The 13,085-nt window shown below is 38.2% G+C and overlaps 2 protein-coding genes across 6 annotated transcripts; one reads left to right on the top strand and one right to left on the bottom strand.

Moving 5' to 3' along the window:
- Positions 1 to 17: 17 nt before the first annotated feature.
- Positions 18 to 2,822, bottom strand: Mocs2b (Molybdenum cofactor synthesis 2B). 3 transcript variants are annotated; one of them, XM_076309060.1, is made up of 9 exons: positions 2,804 to 2,822; positions 2,162 to 2,224; positions 1,921 to 2,067; positions 1,553 to 1,856; positions 922 to 1,177; positions 729 to 814; positions 417 to 676; positions 286 to 339; positions 18 to 178 (listed from the first exon to the last, which is right to left on the bottom strand). In XM_076309060.1, exons 3-9 carry the CDS (start codon positions 2,059 to 2,061, stop codon positions 107 to 109), a joined length of 1,173 nt encoding a protein of 390 aa, XP_076165175.1. In that variant the 5' UTR covers positions 2,062 to 2,067; positions 2,162 to 2,224; positions 2,804 to 2,822; the 3' UTR covers positions 18 to 106. The 3 variants fall into 3 exon arrangements, with proteins under 3 accessions (XP_076165175.1, XP_076165174.1, XP_076165176.1); XM_076309059.1 differs by lacking the exon at positions 2,804 to 2,822 and adding an exon at positions 2,320 to 2,423; XM_076309061.1 differs by lacking the exon at positions 2,804 to 2,822 and having other exon boundaries at positions 417 to 664; positions 2,162 to 2,299.
- Positions 2,823 to 4,068: 1,246 nt separating this feature from the next.
- Pasilla (RNA-binding protein Nova-1-like protein passilla) lies at positions 4,069 to 13,043 on the top strand. Of its 3 annotated transcripts, none has more exons than XM_076309054.1 (5): positions 4,069 to 4,612; positions 9,053 to 9,199; positions 9,289 to 9,446; positions 9,654 to 10,005; positions 10,119 to 13,043. In XM_076309054.1, the coding sequence occupies exons 1-5, from the start codon at positions 4,591 to 4,593 to the stop codon at positions 10,886 to 10,888; spliced, it is 1,449 nt and encodes a 482-aa protein (XP_076165169.1). In that variant the 5' UTR covers positions 4,069 to 4,590; the 3' UTR covers positions 10,889 to 13,043. The 3 variants fall into 3 exon arrangements, with proteins under 3 accessions (XP_076165169.1, XP_076165168.1, XP_076165170.1); XM_076309053.1 differs by lacking the exon at positions 4,069 to 4,612 and adding an exon at positions 6,576 to 7,118; XM_076309055.1 differs by lacking the exon at positions 4,069 to 4,612 and adding an exon at positions 7,625 to 8,154.
- The last annotated feature ends 42 nt before the right edge of the window (positions 13,044 to 13,085 follow it).

Raw genomic sequence — 13,085 nt, 5'->3', positions numbered from 1 at the left:
GGAAATTATCGATTAAATGATTATATATCATATATTTTTGATATTCATTGAAAACAATTACAATAAGTCAACAATGTACAGTGAATCAATTATCAACTTACACGAGTTACTTCATTGTTCTGGTATATTTATCTTCTAATTCTTGCAACTTTGTGTCCAGTTCTGCCATGGAATATGTCTAAAATTTGTTCGTTTAAAAATTAATTTTTCACGTACAAATAGAATCACATCGCTATAATAGTTTTTAATGAAACAACAGTCTGATCGAAACAAGCGTAAACTTACTCTTTTTCTAACTTGTTTAAACGTTCCTTTAAGGTTGTTAATGTCTTCCGCTTTCTAAAAACGGGTGATTTGAAAACGTACAAATTTTCAATCGAATAGTAAACATTTTAAACATTTATTCAAATCCTTACCCAAAAATCTTTATATTCTGGAGATACTCCTTCCAAGTACAATATTCGATCTTCAATATTTTTAAGTCTTTCGTATACATCTTTGGGAACAGGCCTATTTATCGCAAGAATTCTTTCACTGGTTGATATTCGATTGTCCAATACAGATGAACAACTAGGATTTCCCTGATTTGCTCCTGACATAGTAGCTCTGTGCAAAGTAAATTGATCAACTGTTTGCGGCCCCCATGCGTTGAGTACTCTGTGTACTAAAGAAATATCTATGAAAAAATTTAAACGTCCGATGTTACGATTACTATTAATTTCACTCACCCTTAACATGACTTTTAGAATCTTTCCGTCTAATAAGAATCGCATCTACTCTGGCGCAAGAATCCTCCTTTTTATCATTTTGTTCTCTGCAATAGTTTATTGTTAATATTTTGTAGATAATAGAAATTACATTCAAAATATACATTTACATACTTGACATTTTCATAGTTTTCAACAGTAATGATGGACCAACCTGTGGCAACAAAATTCTTGTACATTCACAATATTTACTTGTTGGCGTTTTCTTTCGATGAAAGATGCTATTCTATGATACAGTTCTTGATTTGTGGCACGAATTTGCACCAAATTTGGATCGATTACGACTTTGGATTCTCCACCTTCCTCTTCCTTCTTTCCGCATATGTTAATACTTTGCTCTACGGATCTAACGATCGCATTCGACACTGTAATTGTACCTTCCGATTGTTGTGGATTACCTGAACGACTAGCTACAGAAAATGAATACTCAATGAATACGTATTTTCTTCTAGTAAATATACTAGAATTAAACATGAGGTCGTTGCAACATAAAAAGACAATTGTAAAATGGGTAAATGGTTTTAAGACCGTCAAACTTTTCTCAACAATTTATTAACTCTTGTATATGTATTACATTTTATGTTCTACATAAAATGTATATGTTCCTTTCAGAGTGTAGCAATACATTACGTAAATGTAACATTTAATGTTTCTGTATAATTAAATAAACGCATCGTAAGTTTTAAAAAACTTGTCTAATTTTATGGAATGTTCACCTTGAATTTAATATTCCTTTAATTCCTTCTAAGACTAAACTATATCAACAATGCAAAAATGTTATTTACAGTTTGACCAAGCACATTCTCGATTTTCCTTCCATTCGGTGTCCCCCGTGTCGTATACCTCTTTCTTCCAAATAGGAACCGAAGCTTTCAATGTATCGATAGCGTACTCTACAGCTTTCAGTGATTCTTCTCTATGCGGAGATGAGATAGCAATTACTACACTTATTTCGGACACTGCTACTTCTCCAAGGCGATGATATATAGCAATATGATGAACGTTCCATCGCGAACGGATTTGTGCGCAAATCTTATGCATTTCTTTTAAAGCCATATGTTCATATGCTTCGTATTCTAATTTTAAAACCTAGGAACCATATGTACATGGATAATTGATTCGAATTTATGATCAAATCTTTAAATATTTTTACCTTTTGGTTTTCAAAATTATCACGAGTGATACCAATAAAATTGGATACGGCTCCGCAGTTAGGAGATGTTACTGACTCAATTATTCCGCTGACATTTAGATCTTCCCGTTGCAATCTAACAATATCTTTCGGTGCACCCATTTTAACCTATGAGTGTCATTTTTGCCATTAGTAGGTAAAATCAGTTTCTATATTATTTGTAAATTTTTGTGTGGAAGCATATATTGAAAACATTACGAACCGCCACTAAGCGGAGGAATAACAGCAATTTCGTCTTTTTCCGAAAGCATCAACGTAGTATTTGCTGCAACAAATTCTTCGTTCACTGCCAGAATTAAAGTGTCGCGTATACTTTCCAAGTTGAACTGGCTTATTATTTTATCCGCTAAATCAACATACGATAACTTCCGCGGAACAGTAATTCTACATTCTGTCCTTCCCGTTAGTTCTCTCGCTTTGGCAAAAAATAAAATTTTCACTTGCGTTTCAACAGCACCGTAATCCATTTCAGAATGTTACAAAGTATACGCGCACATTTGTAGCAAAAAAAGGCGCTAGGAGCATTTCAGTTTCCGATTGGTAAAATGCGCGCATGAATCTCAATTTACCAATTGAAAGTCGGTACGCGCTAGTGTTTTTCACGAACATAAAATTGATAAAGTTGGCTCAAATGATGTACCGTATGGTGGGTATACGTAACATATGTACATTGTTCAGGCATTTTACATGCGATGTGTATTTACACATAACTGTGATAAATTATTGATAAAATTTGGATAGACTATACAACTACTTATCCGTTACATATTATATTTTTGCCCATTACAATGACCTCGTACTTGATGTTAATATATTTACTAAAACAAAATACTTACTAACTTACATCGATAACCTAAGTTCATAATATACTTTGACGTCCTTGTTACAAACATCATAAAATGTATGATGCTCGAAGAATCATGTTACATAATTATACCATTACTCAAGGAACACCGATTTTACCCGTAATTTAAAATTAGGTTACGTTTTCTTCAAATTATTCACTAGTCAAGAAAGTATCTATACAAATGCAAGAAAACGTATTAAATGTTTTTTTCTTTTTGCGAAATAGTACATATTCTTTAATAAAAAAAAGTAAACAATTATGTCATAACATGACGTTTGTAATAAATGTTTAATATTTACGCAAAGAAGTGTAAGATTTGATTGACGTAAATACGCGCGCGCGCACACACATTCACTCATTATATTCTTTCACGTAAGATATAAAATAATCGAAAAGGTAATTACAATAAAAAATATTTTCTGTTTAAATTAACATCTTTGGTATAGGAGATAATATCGTAGCCTACAATTACATTGTGCTTATGTACGAAGTAGTTTCCCCCAAAACCTGATAGAATAAAGGTGCTATATAGATCGACTTGGAGAACCTTGTGTGATATTAAGGTCAAACAAGAAATGAGGTCAACGTAGCAAGGAATCGTACTGTTCTGCTTGCATAATATTCGATGCGCGGAAACTAATATATTTGTGGAATTGTCTCGGACAATTGTATTTCAAACAGTACATGTCGATTACGAACTTGTTCAAATGTACACTCTGAAAATTTGCATTCGCGTTGATAAATATTATTCGTATAACTAGAACCTTCAAAATCTATAAACGTCTAATCTTATCGGCATTAAAGATGAAAAACTTCATTAGAGACATGACCCGTGATTTTATGAGTAATGTATTAACAGCAGCGTCCGATGGTCAGAAAGCAACGGCCTTGGATAAGCATTTAAATGTATGCATCGTGCGTGCAACACAATATGCGCTCACGCTTAAGTATAGATGGATAGCCTGCTAACCCGGAGTCTAAAAGAGTGCAGGGATCTAGCTCGTTCTATCGTGTAGCTGCGGGACAAGGACAATGCATTAAAGGAACTTATTTCTTTAACGGTTAGGTAACTCTCCTGAGAACCGTCTATGTATCACAATCGGAAATCGCATCGCACGATAAACCGGTTAGTAATAGTAACATACATGCACGCGCGCACGCGCGCGCGCACGCATGTGTGTGTGTGTGTGGAGGAGGAGGTGGAGCGAGAGGGAGGGAGGGAGCACTTTATCCAAGAACTCTGGACACGTGACGCAATAAGGGAAAAGATTCCAAGATTGTTATTCAATCGCCGAAATCAAAATGTCAATGTTTTTCTAAATTTTAAGTATGACATCTTTGGCTCTTTTTTCCTTATTTCATAAAAATTAACGCAAAAAATAAGTTAGTCGGAAAATATCAAATTTCTTCTAAATTAGCACGATTAATCTCAAGTATTAAGGACGTATGAGTACGTTTGTAAGAAATACGTAAATTGTGCACTCGTCGTATATGTATGTATGTACACCTCATGTAGAAGTTTGAAACGAGTGTAATCGGTAGTGAAACACGGTGCGCGTCATACGGGAGAGAAGTGCAATCGACGCGAGGTCGTACGGTGATTATATACCGAGCAACGCTGGTAGCTCCCATCGCTCGAAAAATTCATGACAGCATACGTGTACGTACACCTATACAAACAGCTTCGGAGAGACACTGTGACACTACGGATACGCGAGCGTTAGTCGATGCGTTCGTGCTTCCAGTTCGAACAAATACGAGGCCTGAACGGGAAGTGACACGGGATGGACAAATTAATTCGTACAGGTGAGACGAAGATCTCTAGAGATGCGTGCGCGCAAATGTCTAACCGTGGTTCATATTATCTGGTGAACGTTTAATAGCACTCAGGAGCCACCTCGTGGCTTCGAGTCAACCTTTCGGGAGGGAAGAGCCCGCGCAATTCACGAATTGTCGCTGTTGTCGGTAGCCAACGAGATGCATTCACGTCTAACAAGTAACAGCATTGCGACACACGGGCTGTTGACTGAACGGTTTTGGGTACATAACTTCGTACTTTGCTTGCACATTTGTACGACTACTTGTAACACGAAATAAATGTTTATTTACGTAATTACGTGTATCGTTGCAACTTCGAACTTTATTCCTTTTGATAATGAATTTGTCTTTAATTAAGGGGAAAAAGTACCGTATAGTTTTGGGAAGTAGTTGATGCTCTAGTCGGAATGACAAAAAAATATGATTCATGTACACAGAAATATCAGTTGGTCATACGTGCGCGAACTCGGTATTAGAAAACAATGCGTACGTACATATGAGTTTCACCGATGATTACATTGTTTTTGCTTATTGTAAAAAAACGATTTATTGTGTTGCAATGAACATAACTTGATCGTGCATATTGATAAAACAATACAATATGTCAATCTTCTTTGTTCAAGTGTAAACATATGCATTTTAAATCTTGTGAAAATTATAAACGATTCAACATTCATTGACCCGTTAAAATCACTATTTTTGTGTGAAAAATCACATATTTAACTACACGATTCATTGCAAACCAATAGCGTCCACTAATCTATGTTCCTTCTTTAGATCAGACTTTTAAAAGTACTTCTTTCTTCGTAACTGTAACTATATGAGCGTAGAAAATATTTATAAAAAAAAAACGCGTGTACGTATATACATACATACGTGTATACACGAAGTATTCTATGATTGTAACTTTCAAAGCAATATAGCTATGTTTCCCCTTGGCCTGCCTAAAGATAACGAATTATGGTACCTCGTAATTCACAGTTAGTAGATACTTTGACCGATAGAAGCGTACCTTCCAAGGTATTCCAACGTATCTTTTACAACGGAACCTCGTTACAATGCCCGACAATTATCCACCTATAGTATATTAGATTAGTGAATAACAATGCACTCGAGCAAAGTTACCATAAAACATAGCGACACGTGGCTGTAAAATGTGATCTGAACATCACGCTTGATAAAGGTCTATAATAACGCACTTCAAATCGTCGCTAAAAACTTAAAGACATCTTATATTCGTTTGCACATGAACTATGATGTCATACCGCAGTGCGCACCAACGACAACGAGATTAACGGCCTTGGCGGGGAAAATAGTTTTTACAGCATAGAGTTTTCTCTCGCGTACGAATATTATCTAGCAAAGTAATAAACTGTACAATTTAAGTTACTCTTTCTATAAAATGTAACTATTGCTTGTACGCGGTTTGCTGTCATAAATCGCGAACGTAACTGCACAACAATTAGCAACAAAATCAATCGATAAAATAATTTATTGATTCAACTTCGATTTACGGTAGATCATTCGCAAATTTGTTAAATGACACGAAATCCCTAAATCATTCGTTGCAAAACGTATATGTACATACCTGCTAAATCATAAGTAACGTTAATAAATTATATAATACATAACTTGAAATTCTCAACGGTATGAGCAAAATTCATCGGCAAATGGATACTTTCTTGAACCGATTATGAGAACAATATATGTATAAATATTATCAAAGAGAAAATTTTGAATTGTTCGAATATAGAAAATATATGCGAATCGATGTACAAGGCCCCAAGGTAAAACACCCTTAGTACAGGTCGAACGTTACGTTCCTGGTATACAGAGCCCGCGAGGGCTGGTGGGAAAGAGAGAGGCGGTCTGGTGATCAGAGCTGATAGAAGCGGAACGGAGACAGAGAGGGCGAGAGAGGAACGCGAGGGCCGAGGCACACACCATCGAGTATCAACCAGCTGGTTGGCAAGGGAGCCGCGAGCAGTCGCCAGTGAGACGCGGCACCCCGCGAGAGAGTGTCCGCTGTTTGTTCGTCCGTATGTTCGTACGTACGTCCGTGGTCGGTCTCCCTTCCTTCCGCCTTAAACCAGCTATCGTGGTCGTGCGTACGTTCGTTCGTTCGTTCGTCCGATTTGTGAGTGGTGTGTCTCCGCTTGCCTCTGCTTCTTTGGACGACACTCGCTCCCGGTCGCGGCCATCGTCTCTCTCTCTCTCTGTGTCAACGAAGTGTATATATATATACACACATACGCGTGCGCACGCACACACATCACACACGCCATACATACATATACAAACGCAACACACATAATTATATATCTCTTTCTCTCCCCGTTTCAATCTTGTGTGTGTGTGTGTGACGAACGAGCCAAGATGGCCGCCGATTCAGGAATGGAGACGTGTCCCTCCCCGGAGATTGCAGACTCCAGGAAGCGGCCACTCGATTGCGACACAGAAAATGGCGCGACGAAGAGGTCACATTACGGATCAGGTATTTTGACTGCGTATTGTCAATTGTTTTTCTCTACTGTCTGCGAATGATTTCCCTATGGTACCTTCGTCGATGCCCCCCCCCCCCCTTCCTATATACACGTAGGTATGTATATACAACCGATAAAGTACACAATTTCACCGACTCCGTCACGCTCTTTACTCTCTCGCTCGCCTTTGACAATCTTGTTTTGTCCCACTGCTACTGCTACTGCTACTGCTACTGCTGCTGCTGCTGCTACTGCTGCTGCTGCTGCTGCTGCTGCTGCTGCTGCTGCTGTTGACGTTGACACAACGATCGTTCGCTTGCTCGCTCGCTCGCGCGCTAGGCCGTTCCCTTTCGTTTCCCACTTCTCGAACGCCTGGCGAACGCGAACAAGGTGCACCGCACAGCGGTTCGCGCATCCTCTAGTGCCACGTCTCCTTCTCTTTTCCTCTGCCTTTCGTGTCTCCCCTTTTCCCTCGATTTGTTTGCTATCTGGTCAGCCCGATATCTGGTGACCGCGAACTCATACGCGGCACCTGTAACGGTTTTTTTTGTTTTTTACGTTGACGTTCGTTTCGGTTGTCACAACGTCATCGTTGTCATTGTCGTCATTCTTTCCCCGCCCTCTCTCTCTCTCTGTGCTCTCCTTGTCGCTGTCATCGTCAACATCGTCCTATTTCTCCTATTTGTCTTCTTCGTCGTTGTTCGTTGTCATCGTCATCATCATCGTCAACGTTGTCGTCGTTGTTTCTGCGTGGGCGGTCGTGCCTCTGTGAACATCGTTAATGGAGAATCGCTGCCGCGGCGGTGGCTGTCGATCGCGCTCGGTGACTCTGCAACTTTGTCCCTGCCATTTCATCGGATCGTCAACTTCGCGACAAGAACATCGGAAGTGGTTGTACACCACGTTTTATCCGTACGCGTATCGTGTACTTTTTTCTGCCGCATTCTCGCTATAGTGCAGTGCCATCGTTGTCACGAAAGCTTCGTACTAAGGAACGCGCTATCTGCTACCGATTTCAAGTGGCGGTGATTAGGATGTGGCGTATCGGTGAGTTGTCAGGCAGACAGACAGGCAGGCAGGTACACCGTTCCGCTGCCGAGGTTGCGGGTCAAGGTCGACGCGAAGCGAGCGAGCGCACAGGGCTTCCATCTGTCAAACAGCTGTTTGCCCTCGACGCAGAAGAAACTTTGCTCTGTTTTCTGTCGCGTTCGCCTTATTCTTCGTTCACCAATTACACGACAATTCGTCCAAGTTTGTGTCTGCGTTTTCGCTGGTGTCGGTCCATTGCACCCGCAACGTGTGGTACGCGTGATTCCGTATACCTCCGATTCGAAACCACTTTGAAACAGTCACGAGTCGGAGTAACGTGTTGCTTGATAAAAAGCATCGTAAATTTTTACGCGAGCTCTCGTTTAATGTTAAAGTTTGGTTGGAATAGTTTCCTCTGTTTGAACTTTCAGCAGCATTAATTTATATCCAATGTATTTATTACCAATGTTTCTATCAGATAGAAATATGGAATAATTAAATGCAACCTTGTAATTTTCCTCTATGTTGTTAGTAATAGATTCCTTATACCCATTTTAAGGTGTATAAAGAAGGAATTTTTTTCTAAAGAATTCTACCGTAACTCTGTTTATGTTAATTTGATTCCCGCATACAAGAATTTCAAATGTCTATTGTTTCGAGCACTACTTATTTGTTAACAATTACATATCTTTTATGTTATCATGAATCTGTATTGAATTCTGTATAAAGATTTGTTACTAAGAGCAGCCAAAATTTGAAAGCGTTTGTAAATGTTCTGTTTAAAAACATTCCATATGTTATTATTTGTACAAACTACTGTTACGTCACCATTTTTAACGATTGGTTTGACTCTCCGTCAAGTTTTATTCGCGATGGAAATCACTTGATAATTAAATATAAATTTGATATTTAATAGGAGGAGATGGAACATATCACCTCAAAGTATTGGTTCCTGGTGTGGCTGCAGGAGCTATTATTGGAAAAGGTGGAGATACAATTGCACAATTACAAAAAGATACAGGAGCCAGAGTAAAAATGTCTAAATCTCACGACTACTATCCAGGTATGTTTAAAAAATTTTATACGCATCGTATTTATTATTATAGAAGACAGATATAATGTTATCTGTGTTTAATCTCTTTTGTTTTATAGGAACTACGGAAAGGGTATGTTTAATAACGGGCAGTTTGGAAGCTATAATGGCAGTCATGGACTTCATTATGGACAAGATTCGCGAGAAACCAGACCTCACATTAAAGACAACTGTTGACTTTGAATCTGGAAAAACTACAGCGGAGAGAGATAAGCAGGTAAAAATATAATCTAATTTTCCTTTCATATTTCTATATTTTGTACACTACGATATCGGTAGATTGCTTGTACATTGATGAAAACTTTATTTTTGTGTAGATTTACGCAATGGAATATTCTTGTCACATATACATTTGTTTTGTTTAATTAGAAAGAGTATTCTGATATTTCCCGTTTTCATGGAATAATTTAAAATATTATTTCAGGTGAAAATTTTGGTGCCTAATAGCACGGCAGGAATGATAATAGGCAAAGCTGGAAATTATATTAAACAAATTAAAGAAGAGTCTGGCTCGTATGTTCAAATAAGTCAAAAGGCGAAGGATGTGTCTTTACAAGAAAGATGTATAACGGTAGTCGGAGAGAAAGAGAATAACCGTAATGCATTGATAATGATATTAGCAAAAGTGGCAGATGATCCACAAAGTGGTTCATGCCCTAATGTGAGTTACGCCGATGTAAGCGGTCCTGTAGCGAATTACAATCCTACAGGCAGCCCTTATGCTCAAGCTCCAACAAGTACTCCCACGTACACGTCTACAGCTGGTATTAACACAGGTAATGTTTCAATAATTTTGAAATAAACAATCGTTATAAAATGTATACGACGATTGAAGATTGCCAAGCTAAGTCAGTTTAATTATCGCATTGTCGCTAATCTCTGTTTACAGTAAGTCTCTTGAACGGTGCTGGTCTCAGTTTAAACTTGAACTTAGGAGCTGCAATAACAGCAGGTACAACACCTGTAACAACGCAATTGTTGGAACACATAAAATTAAATTTACGGACATCGGGTTTCTCGGAACCTGCTGCTACCGAAATTTTGTCTGCTATTGCAACTCTTGCTAAATATAACATCCTTGGGATGGGCATCGGAATGCCTACCAGCATGAGTTATCTTGGAAATCCAATGGATAGTACCACAACTGCGAACGGTTCGAATAATAATGGCGGAGTGTTTGGGCCAATTGGAACGGTTCCTGCTCTCGGATCTACTTCTCCTACACCACGCAATACACTTGACAGATACGAGCCCTTTGATCCGTTCAGACAAAACAACACAGCCGCCAGTGCTATTCATCTAAACAACAATTCGTTTGGCCTGGGCACTAACCAGTTATCACTTGTAAGTAAGAGTCCTACACAGGTAGACGCCAACAACAAGGAGACCAAGAAAGTAGAGGTAGAAATTGCAGAGGTTATAGTGGGAGCTATTCTGGGACCCGGTGGTCGTGCCCTCATTGAGATTCAGCACTTAAGTGGCGCCAACATACAAATCTCTAAGAAGGGCATGTTCGCTCCTGGTACCAGGAACCGTATAGTGACTATCACGGGTTATCCTAATGCGATCAGCACTGCTCAATATTTAATTGAGCAGAGGATCAGTGAAGAGGAGGCAAAACGAGCACGTCAGAATGCCCTCGCCAATATGATCCATTGATTTCAAGTACAGCACTTTTGTTCATCCCCATTATTGAGCTCCGTTATTCACTTGTTCGCATCATGAGATGATGGCGCAGTAGCTCTCTTCTCCCTTCTTGAAACACTCGTCCACTACAGCCACCATCATCACCATCACCACTTATCACCTATCACTTACCACTTACCACTTACCACTTACCACCTACCACCTACCATCTACCACCTACCACCTACCATCTACCACCTACCACCTACCACCTACCACCTACCACCTACCACCTACCACCTACCACCTACCACCTACCACCTACCACCTACCACCTACCACCTATCACGTACCAAATACCACCTACCACCTACCACCTACCACCTACCACGTACCACCTACCACCCACCACCCACCATCTACTACCTACCACCCACCATCTACCACCCGTTGTCATCTATCGCTACATCACTATAGCGCTTGCATTCTCACATCACTATTCATGCATCCATCATGGCTCGTCAACATTTATCTATCTTTTAAGATTATTATGATATATAAATACTACATGTTATATGATAACTACTACAATTGTTCTGTGATACACCACGTTACGGGGCTTTATCACGAATAACACACGTACCACATCAGAGTCACATAATATATCTAGTTGTATGGTATAGCATATTGAAAGATGACACGATAAAACCTATTGTTCCATTACAAATGAAATGGCACAATTCGGCCATAATATTGTTCTTGAAAGATCGAAACAGAAATGTTATACATGAGTAATTGTTTCGTTTTGTAAAAACAATTTTTTTTATAGAAGCATAATCCAACTATTGATACGAAACACGCTTAGTTACAAGGTCATACAGAACTCGCAATTGAATGACTTCGATCTGAGGAATTAGTACTTTATTTAGTGTCCTATAAGTCAACTTGCATTCATTTCTACAAAAAGATTCCATAAATTATTGTATTGAACTGTTCCTTGAACTATGAAATGATTAGGCTGTTTAAGCGATACGTTACTCTTGCTCGACGTATTATTTTAACACGTTTCTTAAGTACGGAATAATACCTTGGCAAAACCAAAGATCTTACATATATAAAGCATAAATAACTTGGCTGGAAGATAAATATACATACAAAGGGAGAGCTATTCTACGTATAAAAATATATATTTATATATTTACGATGCTGGCTGGTCCAGCTAAATGAGTGACATAATACCTTATTGCCAAGTTTTATTCTCATTCCCTAAGCTTTTATTTCTCAAAAATCTTCGTCTAACTATATATTATCGTGCTTAGATTAGTGTACACAGAAATATATTAGCATCGAGTCTCATTCTTTCTTTACATATGGTTTAGGAATGGCGAATTTATTATGCTAGGTCGCTAGGGTAAAATTACTCGATTCGTTTGGAGAAGATTCTCGAGTAATGATTTCAGTACAGTTACAACACGATATTGTAGATACACTTTGTATATTAAAACTTTCGTCTAATTATTTTTAGTTTCAAGGTATATCAGTTGAATACAATTCAGATGAATACAGTTTTACATTTGTTGACACTTACTAAAACAAAAAATGTAACATAGAACCTTGTTTTCGTCATTCCTTTACGTTATAGTTGCACGAATACAATTTTTATTATCACGTTAAAATATTTATATTTGTATACATGCGTTTTCAATAGTTTAATTGTCAAATATCTATCTTCCTAATAACATGTTCGTTTCTGTTTGTTTCCAAAAGTTTTTACAATAGTTTTATCGATATACTGATATTATAAATTCAACGTAGGAAAAGAGATATTCTTTTCTGTAGTAAACGTTTCTTTTCCATGCAATGATCGATCGAGTACCTTGAGCGTAGCATGAAAATCGAGATTATTTTATTACACGTGTTTACTCTTAGATATAGAGTCTGTTACGATCAGCAGTCATGTCATACATCCTTGGGTTCTGTATGATACTGCTTTATATAAGATTCTATTTAAGCCAACCAAATCTTTAACTGTTGCACTTTGACATTGAATCAAATCAAGTTAGATAGAGAATGGATTTTAGCTAATAACATTGTCTGTGTTGATAATTATCGGTATAAATATAGCTTACGCTCTATTGTTAGGTGAAAAGGATACACGATTTATGAATAACAGACAGTTTCAAATCATTGTTTTTTTTTGGGGGGGGGGGGTATTAGGAAGGGGTGATAT

This window comes from Ptiloglossa arizonensis, chromosome 4, assembly GCF_051014685.1.
Source record: "Ptiloglossa arizonensis isolate GNS036 chromosome 4, iyPtiAriz1_principal, whole genome shotgun sequence".
NCBI classification, from domain to species: domain Eukaryota; kingdom Metazoa; phylum Arthropoda; class Insecta; order Hymenoptera; family Colletidae; genus Ptiloglossa; species Ptiloglossa arizonensis.
The sequence above is the reverse complement of the archived record's forward strand: the minus strand, read 5'-3'. Positions and strand labels throughout refer to the sequence as shown.

Bases quoted from the DNA above. Each gene is read 5' to 3' on its own strand.
- Mocs2b (XM_076309060.1), bottom strand. From the start codon at position 2,061: ATGGGTGCACCGAAAGATATTGTTAGATTGCAACGGGAAGATCTAAAT. The intron at 1,857-1,920 runs GTAAAAATATTT...TATGGTTCCTAG, and splicing joins ATAATTTTGAAAACCAAAAG to GTTTTAAAATTAGAATACGA. The intron at 1,178-1,552 runs GTAAATAACATT...CATTTTCTGTAG, and splicing joins AGAATGTGCTTGGTCAAACT to CTAGTCGTTCAGGTAATCCA.
- Pasilla (XM_076309053.1), top strand. From the start codon at position 7,001: ATGGCCGCCGATTCAGGAATGGAGACGTGTCCCTCCCCGGAGATTGCA. The intron at 9,447-9,653 runs GTAAAAATATAA...ATATTATTTCAG, and splicing joins CAGCGGAGAGAGATAAGCAG to GTGAAAATTTTGGTGCCTAA. The intron at 10,006-10,118 runs GTAATGTTTCAA...CTCTGTTTACAG, and splicing joins TACAGCTGGTATTAACACAG to TAAGTCTCTTGAACGGTGCT.